The following is a 21,157-nucleotide window of genomic DNA, read 5'->3' as shown; positions in this document are numbered from 1 at the left end:
GGAAACTCCCAAGTCTTTCTCACATGGGTTTCACCATAAAACTATAGAATGGCCTGGGTCAGAAGGAAATTCAAAGGTCTAGTTCCAAGCTCCCTGCCATAGGCACCTTCCACTAAGCCAGGTTCCTCAGAGTCCCTGGCCTTGAACACCTCCAGGGACGGAGAACCCACAGCTTCTCGGGGCGGCCTGTGCCACGGCCTCATCCCCCTCACACCAAACAACTTCCTCCTCAGGCCCACGCTAAACCCACTCGCTTTAAGTTTGAATGTACTCCTCTTTGTCCTGCCACCCTCGGCTCTGGTCCTCTGTCCTCCGCTCCGCTTCCCTCCCTTTCCCTTTCGGCCCCGCACCCCACACGCTCCGCCAGCCCCGACAGCAGGCGCCCGTTTCTGCCCGGACCGGTGACACGCTGTGGCATGACGTCACTTCCGCTGGCTAGGGCCCCGTGCCGCCGCCACCCCTCGGGGCCTCGGACACTGGAGCGAGGGGCGGGGGAGGAGGGAGACGAGGAGGAGGAGAAGAAGGAGAAGAAGGAGAAGCAGAAAGAAGAGGAAGAGGAAAAGCAAAGGGAAGAGAAGACGGAGGGGGAGGATTCGAAGAAGCAGGAGGAGCGGAAGAAGAAGGAGGAGGAAGAGGAGCGGAAGCGGAAGGGGGAGGAGATGGCGGCGGGGGCCTCGGCGACGGCGACAGCACCGATCCGGAGTGCGAGCGGGCAAAACACCCGCGGGAGGGCGGAGCCGCCGCTGCCGCCGCCGCAGCGCCCCGACGCTCGCTCGGAGCAGTGACCGCCCGGCCGCGTCCCTCTCGCCGCCGCCTCCAGCAGGCCGCCCGGCCCTTGTCCAGCCCGCGTCTGCCTCCGCCCCCGGCGGCTGAGGCGCTCCCTCGTCCCCGCACCAGCGGCGGCGGCCCCAGCGCCGGGGAGGCCTCAGGCCCCCGTCCCCAGTGGTGCTGAGCCCAGGGGTCCCCTCGGTGTGCCGGTGATTATGCGTGGTCTGGCTCGGACGCTGTATCTCTCCTTCCGCTGATGCCCCCGCTGTCCCCCCGCCTAGGCTAGAGCAGGCTGAGCTCCGGCTCCTCTGGAAGTTTTCAGTCATGTATTTCCTCAGCGGCTGGCCCAAGAGGCTCTTGTGTCCTCTGGAGTCCCTGGAGCAACCGCTTCACATCCAGACGGATCCCCAGAGAGCTTTCTTCGCAGTTTTGTTCCCATCTCAGCTAAGCATCTGGTACTGCAGAGTGAGTATCCATCGTTTTATAAGCTCTCGGACCCTGCTTTCCCAACTGAAAAGACTTGTTGTCTGCTATTTTTCTTTTCTTCTTCCAGAAGCGGTTGTAAAATTTGTTGCTAACTTTACAGGCTATTTCACTATTTGTGAAACTGAGCGGTTATCCACCATGTTTAGTGATAGCAATATAGTCTTAAGAAAATATGCAACATCAATCTGCTTTAGGTTTTCCTAAAAAGTGAGACTTCCAAGCAATTTTTTTTGAGACTGTACATTCTGCTTGTGCTTAACATAAGGAGTGTATTTGTAGCAGTGTGAGGTTTTTTTGCATATATGGTTGATGTCTTTCACCTTTGTATTTTCTGTGTTTTATAAAAGGGAACATATAAACATATATAGGAGACATGAAACACTCTTTGTAAAGCACAGAACAAATGTTATTACTACCCAAAATGTTAGAACATTGAAGTTCACAAACTTTTCATTTTATGGAAAGTTTAAAAGTTTTGTGGCTCTAACAGAAGAATGGTCATGGCTTTTGCATGGAAGGTGCTGGTCTAGCTATATCTAGTTTGAAACTGTGAATAATTGACATTAAATGCCTTGCTTTTAATTCATGTTGTATTACTAGCAAAACTGCTGTTTTATCAGTTTGGTTTTATGCAGTCAGTGAAAACTGTGATACTGACTTTAAATTTTGACACTGGATCCTTTTAAATACTGCCTAGATTAGACCCTAAATCTGTCTATAAATATTTCTAGAGCCAGGTGGTTTATAGAGTTCATCTCTGATTACCAGAGAAAACCAACAGTCTAGTTTTAGAAAGCTGATACTAAGGCTATGATACAATCATAGCCTTAAAATCTTAAGTTATGCAGAGATTTCATCACATTATGTTTTATTGTGCTCAGTAAGGCTGTTTACTAGTTCCTGGCTGGGGTGCTGGTGCTGTTTTCTGAACCTAGACAAGTATCCAGCTGGCACATGATCAGCCCAGTAATGCTGTGTGAACATCATCATCTGGCTTCTGTTTTCTCAGGTTTGGGCACACAGAGTATATAAAGTGTACACTTAACTAGCTTTTGCTGGTTGTTTAACCTGTAGTTGTAGTCCGTTGACACAGCAGAGCTGATATTTTCCATGGAAAGACATAGAAAACAGCAGGCTCACGAAGTGCTTCACAAGATGTGCCCTGTTGTCCAAAATGTAGTTTACTTTATGGTCTGTTCTCAAGGACAAGGTTCATTAGCTTGCACGCTTGGACTTGTTTTGAAACATTAAACAGTGTGTGGCTAGCTACAGATAGAGCACTAAAAGGATTCACTTGGTGCAGAAGAGTTCACTAAGCTCACAGGTCGTTAATATTTTTTAGATAGACTTTGATTCAGTTTGTAATGGTGCTTTTGAGGAAGGTGCTGACTTTCCAAGGCCTGACTACTTAACTGAAAAACGTATTACAGTCTCATGACCTCTGTGGACAAACATGGAAGAATGAAAGTTTTGGTCAAGGTAATTTTGAAAGAGAATTTTTTTGCATTATTTTTATGTATATCACTGAGATCCTGAATGTGGTTTGTTGGTTTTTTTCCCCCCAGGCTTTTCTTTTTTCAGTTTCTTCTTTGTTTTGAAGGCGAATCTTAAAATCATATGTTTTAACTTTGATAAAATAAAATTACTGCATTCTGGAAAATGTTTTCATTTGCCAGAAGTACAGTCTTTGGAACAAGAATAAATTCTAGTCAGGTTGCACTAACTTGATTTTTTGTCACAGAAAAGCCTTCAGGCTGGTGTTCTTGTTAAGACTTGTTACAATCTCAGGTATATATCAAAGGTTTCATTTAAGAATGAGGTGATGAGACTGGGAAGGTTCTGTTTTGAAATTTTCAAAAACAGGCTCTTTGAAGTGCTTCCAGGTGTGTGAGTTTACAATTCAGTATGTGTATTTTTAAGGCGACATAGTAATGTTTAAAACTCCTTTTCACCTACTGTGCACTAAGAGCAAGTGGAACTAAGGAAAGTTGATCCCAAAGTCTGGATTGTTTCCTGTTTTGTAACAATATAGGTATTAAGACTCAAAACCAGGTAACTGGTGTTGAAAATAAAACAAATTAAATTCTGCTAGTGTTTTTGAACCAAAAAGTTCTTGACTGTTTTATGTGTTAGGAGATATTGGATTGTGGATAGAGAAGACCATTCAGGTGAATGATTTTGATCATGTACCAGTATTGGTGAAAGGTTATTGAGCACAGTCCCCAGATAGGTTGACATTTATTTATGAATTATATACATGTCCTACTGTACTAGTATGCATACCATCAAGCATACAAAACTTAGTCTAATTTTATTTTGTCTGTTTAGAAGGGGCCTGCATTGGTCACCTGGTCTAACTACCTGACCAATTCTGGGCAACTAGAAGTTAAATCATATTATCAAGAACATTATTCAAATGCTCTTGTACGCTAGTAGACTCTGGGCATGAACCACATCTCTTGGATGCCTGTTCCAGAGTTTGAAAAAGAATGAAGTAACATCAAAGTGAACACATTTTAAAATTTTTACTTTATTTTATTTTTCAGTGGTACAAAAATCCTTTCTTGCTCCCCATTGGATTCTGTGAAACCCCATTGTGGAGACCTCTGCTCCAAGCATTTTCCTTAAATCTGAAGTTTTAGGTCTACATACCGTAGATGATTCCTTGACACTTAAAGAGCCATTGTAACTCTTTTCATTGATAGCGTAGAAAAGCTTGTCAAACATTTTCATTCAGCTAGTTTTAAGTACTTGGATGCTTGAAATGAGAAACATCAATGAATGATAAACCATTTCTGAAATGCTGTAATGAGATAATTGCTGTTTAATAGATTGACTTGGGAACTGAAAAGGAGGTTTCACAATGCGGCTGTGCAGTCCTATGTGTCATGATCTTTCCTGCTTGCACCTCTGTTTTAATGGAGCTTATGGTGGACTGGTGATATCTTTTTAGAGGGGTATTAAGCTTAATGAACAAATAGAAGCCTGCTTATGTAGTTGATGAAAGGATCAAAGGAACGTTGTAGTTGCCCTTTGAAAGTGTTACTCCTTTGACAGTTGTGGCTTTAATTTGAAATTGTTTGTTATCTCTTGAATTCTAGAAATTCACATGTAGGGCTCTAGGTGTTAAGGGATGAAGTAATGCAGCTGAGGAATAAGGTGTCATAGACGAGTGGAGTTCCCTGCCTAATCCTCGACAAGTGAGTTGTGTGCAGCAAGAATAGTCTGCTAATGTAGTTGTATGTATAAGTATGGTCTGGTGTTTCCTTTCTTTAGTGTTAACAAACTTGTGACAATGACAGGGACAAGTACTGGTTGAATATTTAATGAAAATTCCTGTAGGTTTTTGGGACTATCTGCTATGACTTGGTCAGTCAAAACCAATTTTGTGAGCCCTTTGATGCTAAGAGTAGCTTGTCCCATCTGCTCGTTCAGAGGAGAATTCTGGATTACCTATATGCTTCTCAATTTAATATTTATATTTACTTCTATTTTTTAAACTTGTGGGTTTGTTTCTTTTTTTCTACTGGTCTGATACTGAGTCAGAACAGCTAAATTAACTAAAATAAGCTTTTGGGAAACTATTGCAAGAATCCTAGATTGTGAAATAGTTGGTGTACACTTTAAATGCTGAATAAGTTGATATTCAGATAGCTCTCACAGCTCTCTCATATGTGCTCTTCAGTCTCTAGCTGTTGCCATATTAGAGTTGAAGTCAATGTGTACTTTAAATCTAAGCATACAATAGGGCAAAACAGGGCACTGGGCTTCTGATGGGGAAGTGATCTCCATAACCTGGAATTTTGCCACACTACAAAAGGAGTTACTTGTGACACAGTGCAGAGAGTTCATAAGGTATATGAATAAATACATTAAAATTATATGCAGTTGTTTCTCTTTTTTTTACATACAAGGGCTGTTAAAAAGAAATATTTTCACTATGCTTTCAAGATTATGTTTTCAGCTCAAAACTGTAAGCAGAATAATTTACAGAATTATTGTTCATGGCTTTTTCTTAATAGAATTGGATACAGCATCTGGAGGCTTTTTGTCTAGAATTTGATTGCAGAATGGGACAGCAGATGTCTTGATATAAGTGGTTGTGTTGGCTGTGTATTGTGAATGATATAATACAGATAGCATCAGTGCAATTTAAGATATCCTGCTGCTTCTGCTGTGTTTTCTTCCTTAGTAGTTTAACCCCTGAGATGCTGATCTCTTATTTATGCCCTTTAGACACTTGTCTGAGAAGGCCATTTCTTCTTACTTGTCAGTAACAGTAACAGTTGTGCTGTTGCTTCTGTTAAAAAGATTCATTTGGGATTACATAATGAAAAAAGTGTTACATTGATGAATTTATCTAACAAGATCCAAAATTGTGATGTGGTCATTCAGTAGGACTTACAGGCTTTCAGTGTCACCTGTATTAAAAAATAGATGCCCCTGAAAGCTGTGTTATAATACATTCATGAAGGGAAAAAGCATTCTCAGTGATGACTTTTCAGTGTCCAGTTAGTTGCACGTAATAGAAAACCAAAGATGTATAGAATATGCCTTTGCTTTTTAGCAGCATTTTTGACCAGTAGGTTGACTGAAAATTTTCACTTGGGAGAGGTAGTGGTTGACAATTCTGCACTTTGGTTTTCTGAATTATTTCACAATAGCCATGAAGCACATGATTGGAAGCTGTGTCTGCTCTGTTGTGTCGATATTCTGTTGATTCTAAGCTTTCCAAACACTTCCAGAGTTAAATTAAAAGAGTTACGGTTTTATAATTAATTAACCTTGCTTTTAAAAATTCATTTGTCACCACCTTCTATCTCTGTTACTGACAAAATGGCCTTTTGTGGTCTATTTATACGTATTTTTCTGTTCCTTATGCAGACATACTTGCTTTTATTAGTTTGTAATTTTACGAAGCTTCAGCATTTAAAGTGAAGCACAGACCATATAGTGACAAAATAAAGTGCACAGTGTCACCAGACTTCTGTTCTGTTCTGTTTTGTTCTGTTTTCTCCCAGACTTACCTTTGTCACTTTCATCATAAGCTCATCTGAAGAGTGTTTTTGATCTTTGTCTTATGCCTACAGCCTAATAAAGCACTGAAGCATATAAGAGCATATAAAGCATATAAGATTTGGCACATAAAACTAAAAGGAACATTTGTGTTTGTCAAAGAAATTGCTTCTTTATCCTCCATGAGATGGATTTTTGTTGTCTAGAATAATACATGGTCAGGGGATGAGAATATAATTTTTTAACAATTATCCACAGCCATGCAGGTTCTTGGATTGATGTTACATTAAGAAAGCCATACCCATACATAAGACCATGTTGCATATGTGCTGTCAGGTCATGTGTTTGCTTTTCAGACTTAGTCCAGTAGTTTTCTATTGTATGTACTGACCTGCTTGTAAAATCAAAAATATGCGCAGTTCGTCATTAATCTGCAGTCAAACTAGAGAATCTGGTTTAAGGAAACTATTTTTTTCATTATTTTATATTCTGTCAAGTGATTTCACCTCTTTTCAGTTGGGTAATGTATAATTTTCTGTGAGACTTTGTAAACATCTCAGTTAGGACACTGACTCATGGGAGGGCTGTTCAAGTCTGGTCTACTTGTCCTCTTTAAAGAGGGCCTTTGCAGAACAGCATTCACATCTTAGTTAAGGGTTTAAATGTCAGATTGATTTGCATTACATCAAATATACTAGAATGCTTGCATTAAGGTAATTGATAATTTCCCATATCTAAGGTTGCTGAGAGAATTTGCTGCAGGGTTTGTATACCTTAATAGATTTTTTCATAAAAACCACATTATATATAGCTAAGTGTTCTGACGTGGGTTATGCTTCTAAAACTTGATAAGTGGGCAAGTTACAGTGTTAGGTCAGGTAGAATAAGTAAAACACTAACAATTTGGGATTATTTCATCACGAGTTTAGCTGTGGTGTTTTGTATTGTAGTTTTTTAAATTGTTTGCATAGGTATTTTGTCCAGATGTTGATACAGAGCTTGTCTTTCACAGTGGAAAGTCCAGAGAGATTCTTACTGTTCGACTGAAAATGTAGTAGCTGTGATTTTTTAGGTAGTTTGAATTTAGGTGTCTTTGTTAATGGAGCTGTCTTGCTGCCTTACTGTTTTATAAGTAATGCAGCTCATTTCTGGTAATGCAAACCAGATTTGCTTTCATGTTATAATTTCACATCAGTAAAAATGAGGCATGTTTAATGTTGTAAAGAATAAAAACTTCTGAGTAAGAACTGTGGAACATGTTCTTCTCAAGAGAACAGAGGTAGCTATCTCTAGGAAGGAAATAAAGTTAGCTATGAGAACAAGAAGCTCTGTTTCTTTTTCAGTACTGTTAACTACTGCACTGGAGAGTTTGTCTACATTTTAGTAATAGTAATGCTACATTCTTTTTAAGGTTACATTTCCTATTTTTATTCTCACCATTTTTCTTATCCTGTAAGCGCCCACTGCCACAGTTCCTTTTGTAACTGAGTGGCAGCTTCTGTTTGCCTGACCTTATATTCCTGCTGAAAGACAAAATGTGCAATATCAAAATGCTGGATTTTCTTTGCATCGGATTTAAAAATGCTAGATACTCTTCTCACCTATTTTGGGAAGCTTTTTTTAATGTTTAATTGCAATTAGAATTAAGATTTGCAGTTTCTCCTAAAACTATGACAATCATTAATATTTCAGCAAGTAGATTTAAAGCATTTTAAAGAAGAAGGATAAGTATATTGGCTTATTTGAGACAGTGGGCAAAATTCATTAGTTGAACTTAACTACATTTCCTTATAATTTTAGTAGCTGCATGCAGAAGTGTGAAGAATAAAACCCATGGAATTTTATTGAAGCTTATATGGAGATTTTTATAATGGGAAAAAAATGTAAATATTTAGGGAAAATTCTCATTTATAGAATCTAAACCCCTACTCTTTCTATACAGAGTATGAATTGAATATATAAAACTAACAAGAAGAGGGTATCTAACTAACTAGCCTCCCTTCTTTTTCTTGGTGGTTTTTTTTTGTTTTTGTTTTTGGTTTTTGGTTTTTGTTTTTGTTTTTGTTGGGTTTTTTTGGTTTTTTTGGTGTTTGTTTTGTTTGGGTGTTTGGTTTTAGTTTTTTGTTTGCTTTGGTTTTGGTTTTATTTGTTAAAATGTATGTTCACTGGCTTGCTGTGCGTGGGTTGAGTACTTAGCTTGATATATATTCCTGTTTAAAGAAATATTCCTGTGCCATTATACATTTTCAGTAACTTAAGATACAATAAATTACCTCAGATGTAAAATTACCATTTCTTATGCATATGCAGAGCAGGATCTTGAGCTCTCCTTCTATCTTTTTAGTCCAGACCATTCACACATCTGTGGAAACCTTTTAAATTCAGGTAGATTTGTATGTTAGGGTTTTCCTCACATCTGAATTAATGCTTTTCATCTGTGGAGTATGTAGAAATTAATAGTATCAGTGTAATAATTCCTCATTTAACTTCTAGTTAGGTAGCCTTTGTGACATATTTAATTCAAGGTGGGTCTGCTTTCTATTAAGAAGGTACTTAAACTACAAAAAAATAACATTAGGAGTTCAAGCAATGATTTTTAACTCCTTAAGTCTTCATCTGCGAAGCACAAAGCCTGGAAATCAATTTGTCTGAATTTTGTACCTGATGTATATGTAGAATGTTCTTTCAGCTTTGAAGGTGTAAGCAGCTTTCTTGTGAAAAATATCACAAGAATTCTAAACTATAAATATTGTAATTATATTCTGTAAGAGTAGCAATAAAGAAAGAAAATCGTGTGTTATGGAGTTTCTGATTTTGCCAGCTGCTAAAATGCTTCAGGCAGGGAAGTTCATTAAGAGTGATCTCCAACTTTGCACAAATGATACAGATTACCAAGATGCTGCTTTTTCTCAGTATGTCTAAGGCAGATAGGGTGGTTCTAAGCCAATCAGTGAAAGGCTGTGTAGTTCATTGAGAACAATCAACAACAATCTGCTAGTAAGAATAATTAGTTAACTATTTAATGCTAGATATTTGATGTAAAAGAAGCCACACAAGTTGAAAAAGCTGGTGCAGATAGTTCTTAGGGTAAAGATTAGTATGCTTGTTATACTTCATAAACGTTTAACTGTATTTTTGATAATTCAGTTCTGTGTGGGTGTGAAATTTAAAGAATAATGCTGTTAGCACTGAGTCGTACTGTGAGTTTACCAAGGCTAAGGCTGCCCATATGATACTAATTCAGCTTGTTACTAAAATACATGATGACAACATTTCATTGCTTTGTTTAATACTATTTAAAATTATTATTCATTCTTTAAAATCAGGGAGTTTGTAGCTCTACTTTTTCTGAAAGTAAATGGAAGGAAGTGATTCCAAGTAGGATGGTAGGAGATACCAAATTCTAGAGTGATGGACACTCACAAGATTTGTGGGTAGAATTAATGTTTTTGTATTTGTTGCACTTCTCCTGCTGGTCCATCAAGTAAGTCAAGAACAGAAGTAAACTTCCATCACCTGTGGTTGTAGTGATGGTTGGGAAGCTTTGCCTGGTGGTATCATGGTTAATTTCAGTAAAATGAGTGATTACTCTCTGTCCTCTTTGTTCCCTTTCAGTGTGCTTTTTCTGGTACAATGTTTGATGCTCCAAATCTGAATGATAACTGAAATTGATAAAGTTAGGACAGCAATATGGTATGAGAACAAGGGTATCCCTTGTCTTCATACCATATTGCTTTATCTTTGACAAAGCAAAAAGTGTGTCGTGCTTAATTTAGCTTCCACCTCCTAGTGTTGGAGGATAATAGAAGGGGAAATATCCATCTAAGCTGAAAACCATTATTGATTCAAGGGCAAGAAAATTGAAACAGTTGTGCAATACAGTTGTGCAATATATTTAAGGAGAATGAATGTTTTTAAGCACTAGGGCAAGGAAAGGTAACTTTGCATTAGGTTTTTGTGTTACAGCTCTCGACTGCATTTGTGAAAGGAAGTGAAGGCCTTAGTGCCTATAGTAGCTTTGTCTGGTCTTCATCACCCCAAAGCTTTTCTCTCTTCACAGAAGGAACAGTGCTAATGGGTGCACCTCATTACTTGCAAAATCCTTCCAGCTAACTGTAGAGGTGGATTTTCAGCAGGTTCTGACAACCTGTTCTAGAAAAAAAATTTCCTTATCATTCTCTTTAATACAATTATATGCCCACCCATTTAGTAGAAGCTAAGCAAATGGACTGTACCAAATATTCTATAGAGTATTTAATCCTAATTCATTTGACAGCCTTCATCATTATAGGAGCCTGTTTGAGGTGGGGCTGTTAATCTTAAGGACCAGTCACTGTATATCTAAATTGAAACTACTTCTATATTCTGTAATGACTCCTGACTGTGCAATTAAGTATTTTATTTAAATGTGCTGGGTTTGACAGAGTGAGATTAGGAATGACAGTGTGGCAGCAGTTCTCCATAGACTTTCTTTAAAAGCACCATTTTCTAACAGATTGTCAAATACATACTAATTTTTTAACCTACTTCAAGGAGAACATGTTGTAGCTGTTAAGGAGACATAGGTCTTTACAGGTATAGCATAAGGTAAGAAACATCCCATTAATTCTAAATATGAATGTAATTATTTATATTTTTTTCCTCCAGCCAAGTGTATTAATCGTAACCTACAAGGAACTTTCAAAAGCAGCTTCTCAGTTTGGACCTTATAAACAAACAGAATGGCGGCCTGACAGCACAATGATAGCTGTTTCAGTAAGTTGGATTTTTACTTCTTACTCTGGTTAAACTATTGCAAACACAATTTCTGTGCTTATACGAACTTGCAGATTGTAAATACATTTAATTGATATTTATCTTGTGAAAATATGTAATGGTACCAAGGACTTTTTAGACAATAGAAACTTTCTTTTGAAGTCTTTGTTAATTTTTCCCTGTGAGAATGAACTACAGTTCTTTGTCTTAAAACAATGGTTAGATGTATTGGTGGAGATTGATACTACGTCTCATTACTTTAGTAATCGGGTAACAAATAATATGGTTATGTAAAGTTACATGAATGAAAAAAATAGTTATGGACTTAGGTGACATAATCATATTTAACTTGATAAATAGGGTTTAAAGCTGGGTCTTAAGAGATGAAACTGATCTTACTACTGGCTTTTGGTGGTTTAAAAAATATTGCAAGTCACTGAGAACACAGAAACAAGGGCAGTGGTAAGAGATACATGAGCTCTTCTGTTTAGAATCTTAGAGATGAGATCTTGTCTCACATGGAAATAAAGTCTTGTTTCATAGCTGGACCTGTCTTCACTTCACTGTTCACTTCAGACTGTTTCAGCAACAGTATTTACAGTTTGAGGTGCAAGGCGAACACAAGAAAGATGGACTACGTTTTATAAGAGTTGCAATATGGGATTTTTGATATTTTTTTATCAGGTCTTAACATTAGGACCAGGTGTTAAATTAGATACTGTTATCTTAGTGGAAAACACCAGATGATTTACAGAGTCGTTCATGTGTCTAACAATATCATGATAATCATAAATCAGCTGAGCTTCCTATGGTTGAGTTTTCTCTTGTGTAATGCAAGTTAATGTAAGTAAGTAGTTAGTCTAAAATGTTTAAATTGCCTAAAAGTATCTCATGAAATCGGTGAGTATCAGTCAAGTATTCCTGTTAGTGCCAGATTATATTCTCAGAGACTACTAATAATTATCAATAAAGTCAGAAAGATTTCTGAAGTTTTTGCTATGGATGAAAAAGAATTCTTCAATTTTATATTGCAGCATGTCTATCCAAACACATTTTAATTAAACTTTTGTGTAGGAGTTTAGAGGAAATTTGAATTTTTATATTTAATGACTTTGTATGTTGTGGTTTTTTCCCTGAGATGCTGTGATCCATTTGCTCAAGAGACCTTGTGGTTTAGCTGACAGTTAGATAACCTTTTGGTTCTGCAACTTCAGTCACTGCACTTGGAAGTTTTTCTGCAACTGAATATACAGGGGTTTTTTTGGCAGATAATGTCAGAATCTAAATGCTCATAAAGTCTCAGTTTGTAAACTAAAGTTCTGTGAGCTAAAATTCAAAATGGTCAGCATTTATAAAATAATGAGCGAAATAAGATTTCTAATATTCTTTGTGTTTCTTAAGATAGTATCTCATCCCTGGGTATATGTATATGATGTAGCCAAACATGTTTACTGTGGTGATTTTAACGTAAGTTATTTTGCAGTATACTTTAAAAAAATATATGTAGTTTAATTTGGAACAATATGTGAGTCCTACTGAAAGACCACATTTATAATATTGCTGATTTTGTTATAATGAGACAGGGGAGAAGCTTAGTTTTTGGAGCTTAATGAAGAAGGTGTTACTGCAGATGTGTGGTACTCTCATACCCAAGGAAAGTTCTGTCCTAGTGAATAGTTTTCTCATTTTTCTTAACTAACACATTCAAATGAAGGAGCAACAGCAAAGCAAAATTTTAATGAAAAAACCCAGTAATTTTGAATGAACTGGTTTGACTTAATTGCTGAAGTCCTGTGCAACAGCTAAAAATTTTAGTTTGAAAGCTGAATTAGGTGATGTTTCTCACTTGTTATTACCTGTGCTCATGAATACTTGATTGTAATAATTTTCTGTAATAAAACTTTGTTTTTAAGAGGATGATATAAGGCTTAGTATGTACTTAATAGCCAAGAAGTACATTTCTTTTCTTTTTTTTTTTTTTCTGTTTTGTTTTTTAATGACATGATGATGAGGAGTGTAGTCTGAATTTTATGTCCACCAGACCAGTGGTCTACCATGCTTTTTGTTTCTGATATCCCAAATATTCAGTGTCTCTATGAAAACAAGTTACTTTGCAGCATATGCTTTGAGGTAAATATTATTTGTACTGCAGGCAGACTTTGGGCTAGTGTATCAGGCTTTATAAAATACCTCAAGTAGCTTTAAAGGTATGCAGTTAAACAAGCTTAAGCAGTTTTCACAGTGTTAACATCCCCTAGAAATTATGGCTTCTATTTCTACTAGTATCTTTTGTTGCTAAACTGTTGGCACATTTCTGAGGCGGATCTTATTTATTTTCTGTATTTTGTAGTTTCTTCTTTCATATTGCTGCCTTTGTAATTTTTCCAGTGTTGCTACGGAATGCTTTTCCTTGTCTAGATTAGTATATACATTCAAGGTAGCTAATTCTAGTAGTAAATCAAACTTAGGAATTGGGTCAAGATGCTTCAGTATGAAGTATAAGGAGGCATTTTGGTCCTTGCCGTGTTATAGGCAGTCCTCCAATGCAGACTGCTCTTCAGCATGCATTCCCATAGGGAAGGCAGAGCTTTATTAAATATGGTGGCATACAGGAAACCATGCTGTGAAATCCCTGGCAAGATTCTCAGTGTTTATACTTCTGACTGTCAAAGGTTAGAATGGTCAGGGAATGGATGACAGTGATGGTTACTTATTTAATAAGTTTCACTCAGACATTTTTAAAGCAATGAAACCTCTGTAAATGAATATGATCAATTTTCCAGAAGTCTGTGCTTGATTGCTTCTGCATTTCATTCCCCTCTTTATGAAATTTGAGATTCTATTTAGAAATTAATCTGTAACAATAGCAACTTTGTGCTTTGAATAGTGCTCAGTAAGGCCCTTTGTACCTTAATATCAGTATAAAGATGCTTCACAGTATTGTTTTACTCTTTTTTCCAGGATAAGATAACTTACAGATTAAATATTTAATGATGTAATGGAAAGAACCTGTAAAGATGTTAGAAAGGAACATGTTTCTTTACCACATAATACCTGAACATGATATTACAGCACTGAGAAAAGCTTCTATTTATTGTCACCCTGTCTCAAGCTTACCATTATGGGTCAAATTTTATCCTTGCTTGTAAAAGATACTCACTTTGAATGAGAATAATAGTGTTTCTTGGAATTTGAAGCCAAAACACAAAATTTCTAAAGCAAAATATTAGACTGAGGAAAAGCTGTGGCGTTTATGAAATGATACACTAAGCTAATAGGAGTGTTTCTTTAATCAAAGAAATGGAAACTAGTCTTGCAAAGAAATGTGAAACCATTAATTTCAGTGGTTTTTGTCTCCAGTGCTTTGGATATATGCCCTGCCCATATTAAAATAACTGGATGGAAACTGTATTTAGCCAAAATGCATTTACCAGTTTGCCTGGAAAATAAATTCATGCTATAAACAAATAACACTTCTTTGAATACCTAACATTATTGGTCATCTGCTTTTTTTCATGCTTATGCAAGCAGCTTCTAGGTATGACTGGAACATCATGTAACTAAATGATTTGTATTTGTTCCCTGTGTGTAGTATGAAGTCATTCTTCCAGAATGATGGCATATGGCTGGGGATTGAATTATTACAGGTGTTTTGATAGCTAAAGATACGTGATGTGAGGATTTTTGGAAACTACTTGGGTGACCAACACTGAGAGGCAGTGCCTGAACTCTTTGCGCTCAGTAATGTCTGTATGTGTTCAAACACTTGAAGAGTTTACTCAGGTGTTTCCCACCTTCTACTCTGTTTTCTGCATTAATTCATGTAGTTGGTACAATTTATGTGCCCAGGTTCTAAATATCTGAAATAATTGTCAGATTTCATAGATTTGTATGAATTACGGGAAAATTTCTGATGGACTTATGCATAAACAGCATTGTTTTTCTGTTTTTTGACCTCCTGCCTAATCTATTCACTTGGCTTTCAAGGCAGGTATGGATTTTACCTGCAATTAATGTTAGTGAACAGTATTTTAAATGTCTGAATGAATGTATATTTGAGTTTAATATAGACAGAAATCAGGTGAGACTAACAGATTTTACTCATGCTGAGACTAGATATGTATATTATCACTGTTTCTCTTTCAGACTGCAAATGGATACATCTTATTTTTTGAAATCCCATCAGGAAGAGACAAGTATCTTTATGAGCCAGTATATCCCAAGTAAGTATGTTAAACTTTGTATCCTCACAATGTGATAAAATATGACTGGACAACTCCTAAGCAGTTCCTATGACAAAAGATACTTCCTTACAGAGTGTGTTTTAACACTTGATGAGTATCTGAACCATCATTCCTATGAGTTACAGTCATTGCAGGGGAGAAATTGTGTGTAATTAGATCGCTGTTGGTCCTTAGGTCCATTTTACAAGCTCTCAAAATCCTTAATAGTGGGGTTAAAATAGTCTAATTTTATAATTTGAGATAGTCTGTTGCACTCATGATCTGTAACATGATTTAATAATTCCTTTTGAATAACTCAGTTGAAAAAATCGTGTGTTATAGGAACTATTAAGGTGCAATTCAAAAACAGATCCTGTCTCCAGTCTTTTTCAATAACTTGAGATTTTTTGAAACAAATGGGAAATATTCCAAATATTTTTTAAAGTGAATGGATATTTTTAGTAAGAATGTACAGGTATTTTTGGTGCAGTGTGTTATGTTGTCAGCTTCATCTTATTTTCCTTATTGTGAATGACAGAATGTATCTTACAGATTTAAAATGTGACTGTATTTTGTGGTTGACCTTGGATTTTGCAAAATTGGGAAATGCCTATGACAAATTAAAACTTTGAGGATAATATGTGTACATGTCTGTGTGTTTAGATAGGCAGAATCTGTAGTTATAGGTTGGATTGGATTCATCAATGCAAATAGTAAGACACTCTCAATTTTGAATTGGCTAGAAATTCCTTCCTTTTTTAATATATGACTCTATATATCTTCATCATTATGATAATACTAGTCAGTTGATATTTTTTTCACATTCATAAAAAAAGTTAAAGTTGAGTCATGGATGCCTCCACATGATCATCTCTGAGGAGCATTGGATAACCTAGGATGTCATGTAAGAGGAGGACTTTTTGATCTTTTTTCTTTTCAGTGTAACTGTTAAGCCATAAACATTAAAAGAAAATAAAGAGGTTTTTGAAAGTATTTAAATTCAAAATCTGTCTTGCTTCATAAATATGTATAGGAAGAATTGACTTAGCATGTAATAAATTATTTCAAAGTGAAGTTTATATTATTGACACGAAATATTTTGTGTGTTATGGCTATAATGCATCTTTTGACCTCTGAAGTAGCCCTCAAAGCTCTGGAATTAAATGGAATTTATGGTTGCAATTTACTTTTCTGTTTTCCAGAAATCTAAGACTAATGTAGACAAGTTATATTATTTTACATGCCTTTTTGGGGAACTGAATGGTAGTTTTCAAACTGACTCTTCATGTCTGGCTTAGTGTCATCAGGGGAAAAGGCAGACAGCCTGCTGCTGCAACTTGTCTTAATAAATAAAGTAGTATGTCCTTAGCTGTACATAATGCAGAAAACAAAGCAGTAGTTTGAGTTTTTCTTGTTCTTTCTGTAAAGTTGGGGGAGTGCTTTAATTCGCAAAATCTGAAAACTTACGGGAATATGTATAAAGCACATGGTAAAAGTCGAAAAAAGAAGCTTTGGAACGTTTGCTTAAAATATCACTTGTAGGAAGGCTTGAAAATACCTGTTAAGCCATGAGTGACTAACTGGTGTTACTTTTATGTAAAACTTCAGTAATTGATACGAATTGTTGACCTGAAAATGCACGTTTAGTTGTTAGTTGCGTGTTGAACAATCAGGGGTTTAAAATACGTTTGTATAGCCCCAAAAGAACCATAATGCAAATTCTGTAGATGAGTAGGACAAGGTGTTTGTCTCTAGTGTGTTTATAATAGGTTGCTCACAGTCTCCTAAGACTAATGTGTGTGCTTACCTTTAAGAAGATAAATGATCTCACGGAATTTACTGGGATTACCAGTTTGTCTGTATTTAGCCCTCAATTTTGAAAACCTAAGTAAAATTACTACTGCCCTGATTGTATTAGATCAGAAGAAAAACACAGGCATTTGTGGGTGAGCTGTGCCTCCTGTGATTAATGTCAAATGATTCTTTGAGTTATTAAAATGGAATTAACTTTTTTTGCAGGTGCAGATACAGTGCACTGCCTGTAGGCAGTCTCACTAATTTACATTGTAGAGCAAATACTTGCCAGGGGGTTAATCAAACAAAACCCCTCCAATCTAAAATGAATAAACAGACAAACGAGACCAAACGGTTGAATTGAAACTTCTATCTTTCTTTTCGCATATGTTCATTTTCCAAAGGCATTATTTCATTGAAATGCTTGGATTTCACTTCTGCTGCGCTGAACAATACCAAATTAGTTTTCATTCTGAAGCCATTACAGATCAGCTAAAGGCCTTGTATGTGACTTGCCTCACGTTTGAAAGGAGGACATCTTACTGTTTTCTCCCCCCATAACAATGTTCTTGGATCCTTCCTCTGTGTTGGCAGCAGTGATCATGCAGCTATGGCCTTAAGTAAAGTCAGGTTGCAGACCTGATGGAGAAACTAAACCTATCTCCCTTTTTTTACCCCTCCCTGTCCCCTGCTGTGGATTCTAGTAGCTTCATTTGCATGCTGGCATTTAATAAAAGGCTGGCATTAAAAAATGGTGACCTTGAAGTAGCACTGAGTAGTAACATTGAGAAGTTGAAACATATGAAGTGGTTGTTTAGTGATACTTGTACAAATCCTATAGTTTATGGTAAAGCATTTGCGGGGAACATTTTAACTGTCATAGAGATATTAATTAGGACTCTTCCAGTGCTGTCTTTTACCTGTGCTTCCAGTGGTTATTTACCTATGCTAGGCAAAGTGAGAGAGAGAGAGTGATGACTTTTGCAAAAAGTATGAGGGTATCCATGCATTAGCGAAGTGACAGCTGCTGGAAACAAGTCGGTAAAAACTGAGATGGATGTTCAGTCATGTTCTACTTTTTAAAATTGTGATCAATTCTTAACGTTTATTAACTGTCCGTATCTACTAACTTTTTGTAAGCAGAAAGAAGTCTGTTCTTCAGTAGCATTTCCTTAAATAATAGTGGCTGGTTCTGGCAGAAATACCAAATTTCAATGTCACTACTACAATGAGAAGGGGAAACCCTCTTAATACAACTCCTTCTTGAACAGAATTCTTAAGCTGTGCATGTCAATTAACAAGGTAGGTCATGCACTCATGAGGATGAGCAACATCCTCAGCTGTGCCAAAATACTGGTCTAGTGCAAAATATCCTAGTTTAGTCAATATCCTGAAGTTGGATTGGCAGCTAGGTTTGTTAATATGTAGGTGAAAATACTGAGAATGGTTGTGTTTAGATTCTCTTGTCAGCTTAGCTCTCGTTTAAACAAAATGTGCACATTTTTACCATAAATGAAAGAAAAAATGGGTAGTCAGAAAAGCAGGTAATTAGGTATATGATAGACCATTTCTTGACTTCTGTAGTTTTTTGCAGTCTTCAGGATTTGGGCCCTGGTAACTGAAGTAAAGTAACTTCATGTAGTATTGGTACTTTTTTAATAAATGCTTTAAAATTTGCTTGATAATGGTTTAGCTTTTGATTTGAAGAAAAGGATCAAATGAGTTGCTGAAAGTCAAGATCACTCATCATTTATCTGTATGGGAGGAGATGTTTGTGGAGAAAATGTCCTTCCAATTTATAGTTACTTTTATACAGAGTTGTTACTACATGTACATGTTGAGTGAGGTGGTCCAGAAGAGCTTGCCTGTATTTGGTGTTAGTAACTGAACTATTCTAGCATACAGCTATTCTGTAAACTGTAATTGCACTTATGAAAGTTCTTTATTGATCCAATTTAAACAAAATGCTTCAAGGTGGAAAGCGAGACAAAACTGTATTAGAAGTGACAGAAACATTTGCGTTGTTTATAACTCAGTATGCATTGTAGTGTATCTAATCACAGCATGATTTATTTTCAGGGCCAAATCTTTTTTTCTCAATCTAATCAGCACATATTTAGTAAAGGAGCTAAAGTGTGAATTGAGGCTAAGAAGCCATCCTGTTTGAATGCCAGTCTTTGCTTTTCCTTATCTTTCAGTATTATGAAATACAGAGATTTTGGAAAGTAACATTGATTGAACTTCCCCTGCACCCTTCTATTGTTTGTTTTAAACCAGACAGAATCAGAACCTAGGAAAACTGATTTCCTGTTTAAAAATGCACATTTGGCATAATTTCCTCCTTTTCATATCAATGAATTGGTCGTTATATTCTGAAATCTGGTGTTTTAATGGAAGTACTGAAATCCAAAATTAACATTTGTGGCTGGAGCCCGCAAAACTGTTGAAGTTTCTTGTATTAGTAACTGAGGACATAGCCCTTAAGAAATTCAGATATGTTAAATACTTTAAGAAGATTTAGTGGGAAATACTTCTTAAACACTATTTTATACCTTTAGAGATTTAATCTATATAAAATCTACTCATGTGGGTATGGTAGGAGTTAGTCAACTAACCTGTTCAGTATCATGCATATTATATGTAAAAACCTGTTACCAGATTTTTATCATAGTGCTCATGCTATAAGTGCAACATATAAAGTTTTATATATATCTATATAAAAGGAAACTTTTCCTTTTTATTGCTGGAATCCTTTGGTAGTTTTTTGCCAATTTGTGATATTTCTGGAGTGTAGTTTTTCTGTTAAAGAAAATGTTTCTGGCACTGTTGATATTTGGCTAGGAATTGCCGGTCTGTTCTTGGAGTGAACTGTCATTCATGCTTAATGAAAACTTACGGTATCCTACTCAATTTCTGAGACTAAAAACAGGAGGAAAAAAAACAGTAATTGTATGGTGTTTATTTTTTTAAATTGAGCCAGAGTAGTCTGCAGTTTCATTCCAGCTCTTGGATGCTTTGCTCCAGTTCAGAGCAGATTTGAAGAGAATTGGTATTGGCCATTAGCCCATATTCTGGGATATTTTCCTACAGCAAGCACAAGTACAAAGTCCTGCTTCAATTAGTTCAGTCTGGTTCTACCACCCAATTACTAAAGTAACAAGACAAAACATGAAAGATAATGTACGTAAGGTAAGATTGTAGCACGTTAAAATAAATTTTATCTCTGTCTGTGATTGCTTAAGGAAAGTGACAGTGCATAGAAGCAAATTAGCAGCTTTGTAGTCTGTGGCAAGGTGCAGTGGTAACTTTTTGAGGAGTTTCCAAATGAATTTGTACAACTATTCTTATGTTTGACAGTGAAGAGATGAGTAATGCCATCATTGTAGAGGCTTCTCTCTACTGAACTGATCGTTGTTTCTGTGTAGAGTTTTGCCAAGGAGAGTAACTGAAGTTTTTTTGCTTCTGAAAAGCATGTGTTACATAGCGCTGAAGAAATTTTTGCCTCTAAAAAGACAAAATCTAAAAACTTCACATGGCTAATTAACTAAATGGTAATCGAAGAGTCTTTCGTGTCAGGTTTCTTCATATCCTCAAGTGGAGTCTGCATTAGGGGGTGATATGAATGCTGTGTAAATTTATAATGAGACCTCAATGGTGTAGATTATTAAGTTTCTGAAAGTGCCTTAAAAATTAAAGTTTTTATCTAACCAGTATAAATATGTAAAGAAACTACTTCATATGCTGGTTTACAATACTATATTGTTGCTTATAAACCTGGTCACTCTATTCATGCCTTCCTCTTTCTGGCATTTTAAAAAGCTGTCTCCTTTTCTATAGACTGATGGTTTATAGGTGCCGTAAATTACCTCTTCAGTGGACTTTTTCTTCCTGATTCATCAGATTAGTATGTACAAAGGTTTTGAACTTCAAACTCTCTAAGGGTAATCAATGAGGTGCATGGTTAATTAACTTACTAGGTAATTTTTTGTCAGAATTAAGGTTCTGCTGAACTTCACCATTGTGGTTTTCCCTGTAAGATTTCGGCTTTGTTTGGAAGATGTATTTTTAAAACTAGATTAGCTGAAGAAGTTTTATTAACCGTTATGACACTTGAA

At 36.4% G+C, this 21,157-nt stretch overlaps 1 protein-coding gene across 5 annotated transcripts in view; it reads left to right on the top strand.

The window, feature by feature from the left end:
- The first annotated feature begins 531 nt into the window (after nucleotides 1-531).
- The window catches only part of RIC1 (RIC1 homolog, RAB6A GEF complex partner 1), a 47,277-nt gene continuing 26,651 nt past the window's right edge, over nucleotides 532-21,157 (top strand). Inside the window, exons 1-3 of one of the 5 annotated variants that reach the window (XM_066339207.1) lie at nucleotides 532-1,233; nucleotides 10,918-11,025; nucleotides 15,172-15,248. In XM_066339207.1, coding sequence (XP_066195304.1) covers nucleotides 1,093-1,233; nucleotides 10,918-11,025; nucleotides 15,172-15,248 — 326 coding nt within the window. In that variant the 5' untranslated portion in view covers nucleotides 532-1,092. Of the gene's footprint in view, nucleotides 1,234-10,917; nucleotides 11,026-15,171; nucleotides 15,249-21,157 lie in introns of those variants that run through there. The other 4 variants (XM_066339202.1, XM_066339203.1, XM_066339204.1 and 1 more) reach the window with 4 other exon arrangements.

The sequence above is a fragment of the Sylvia atricapilla genome, chromosome Z (genome assembly GCF_009819655.1).
Source record: "Sylvia atricapilla isolate bSylAtr1 chromosome Z, bSylAtr1.pri, whole genome shotgun sequence".
NCBI lineage: Eukaryota > Metazoa > Chordata > Aves > Passeriformes > Sylviidae > Sylvia > Sylvia atricapilla.
The sequence above is the reverse complement of the archived record's forward strand: the minus strand, read 5'-3'. Positions and strand labels throughout refer to the sequence as shown.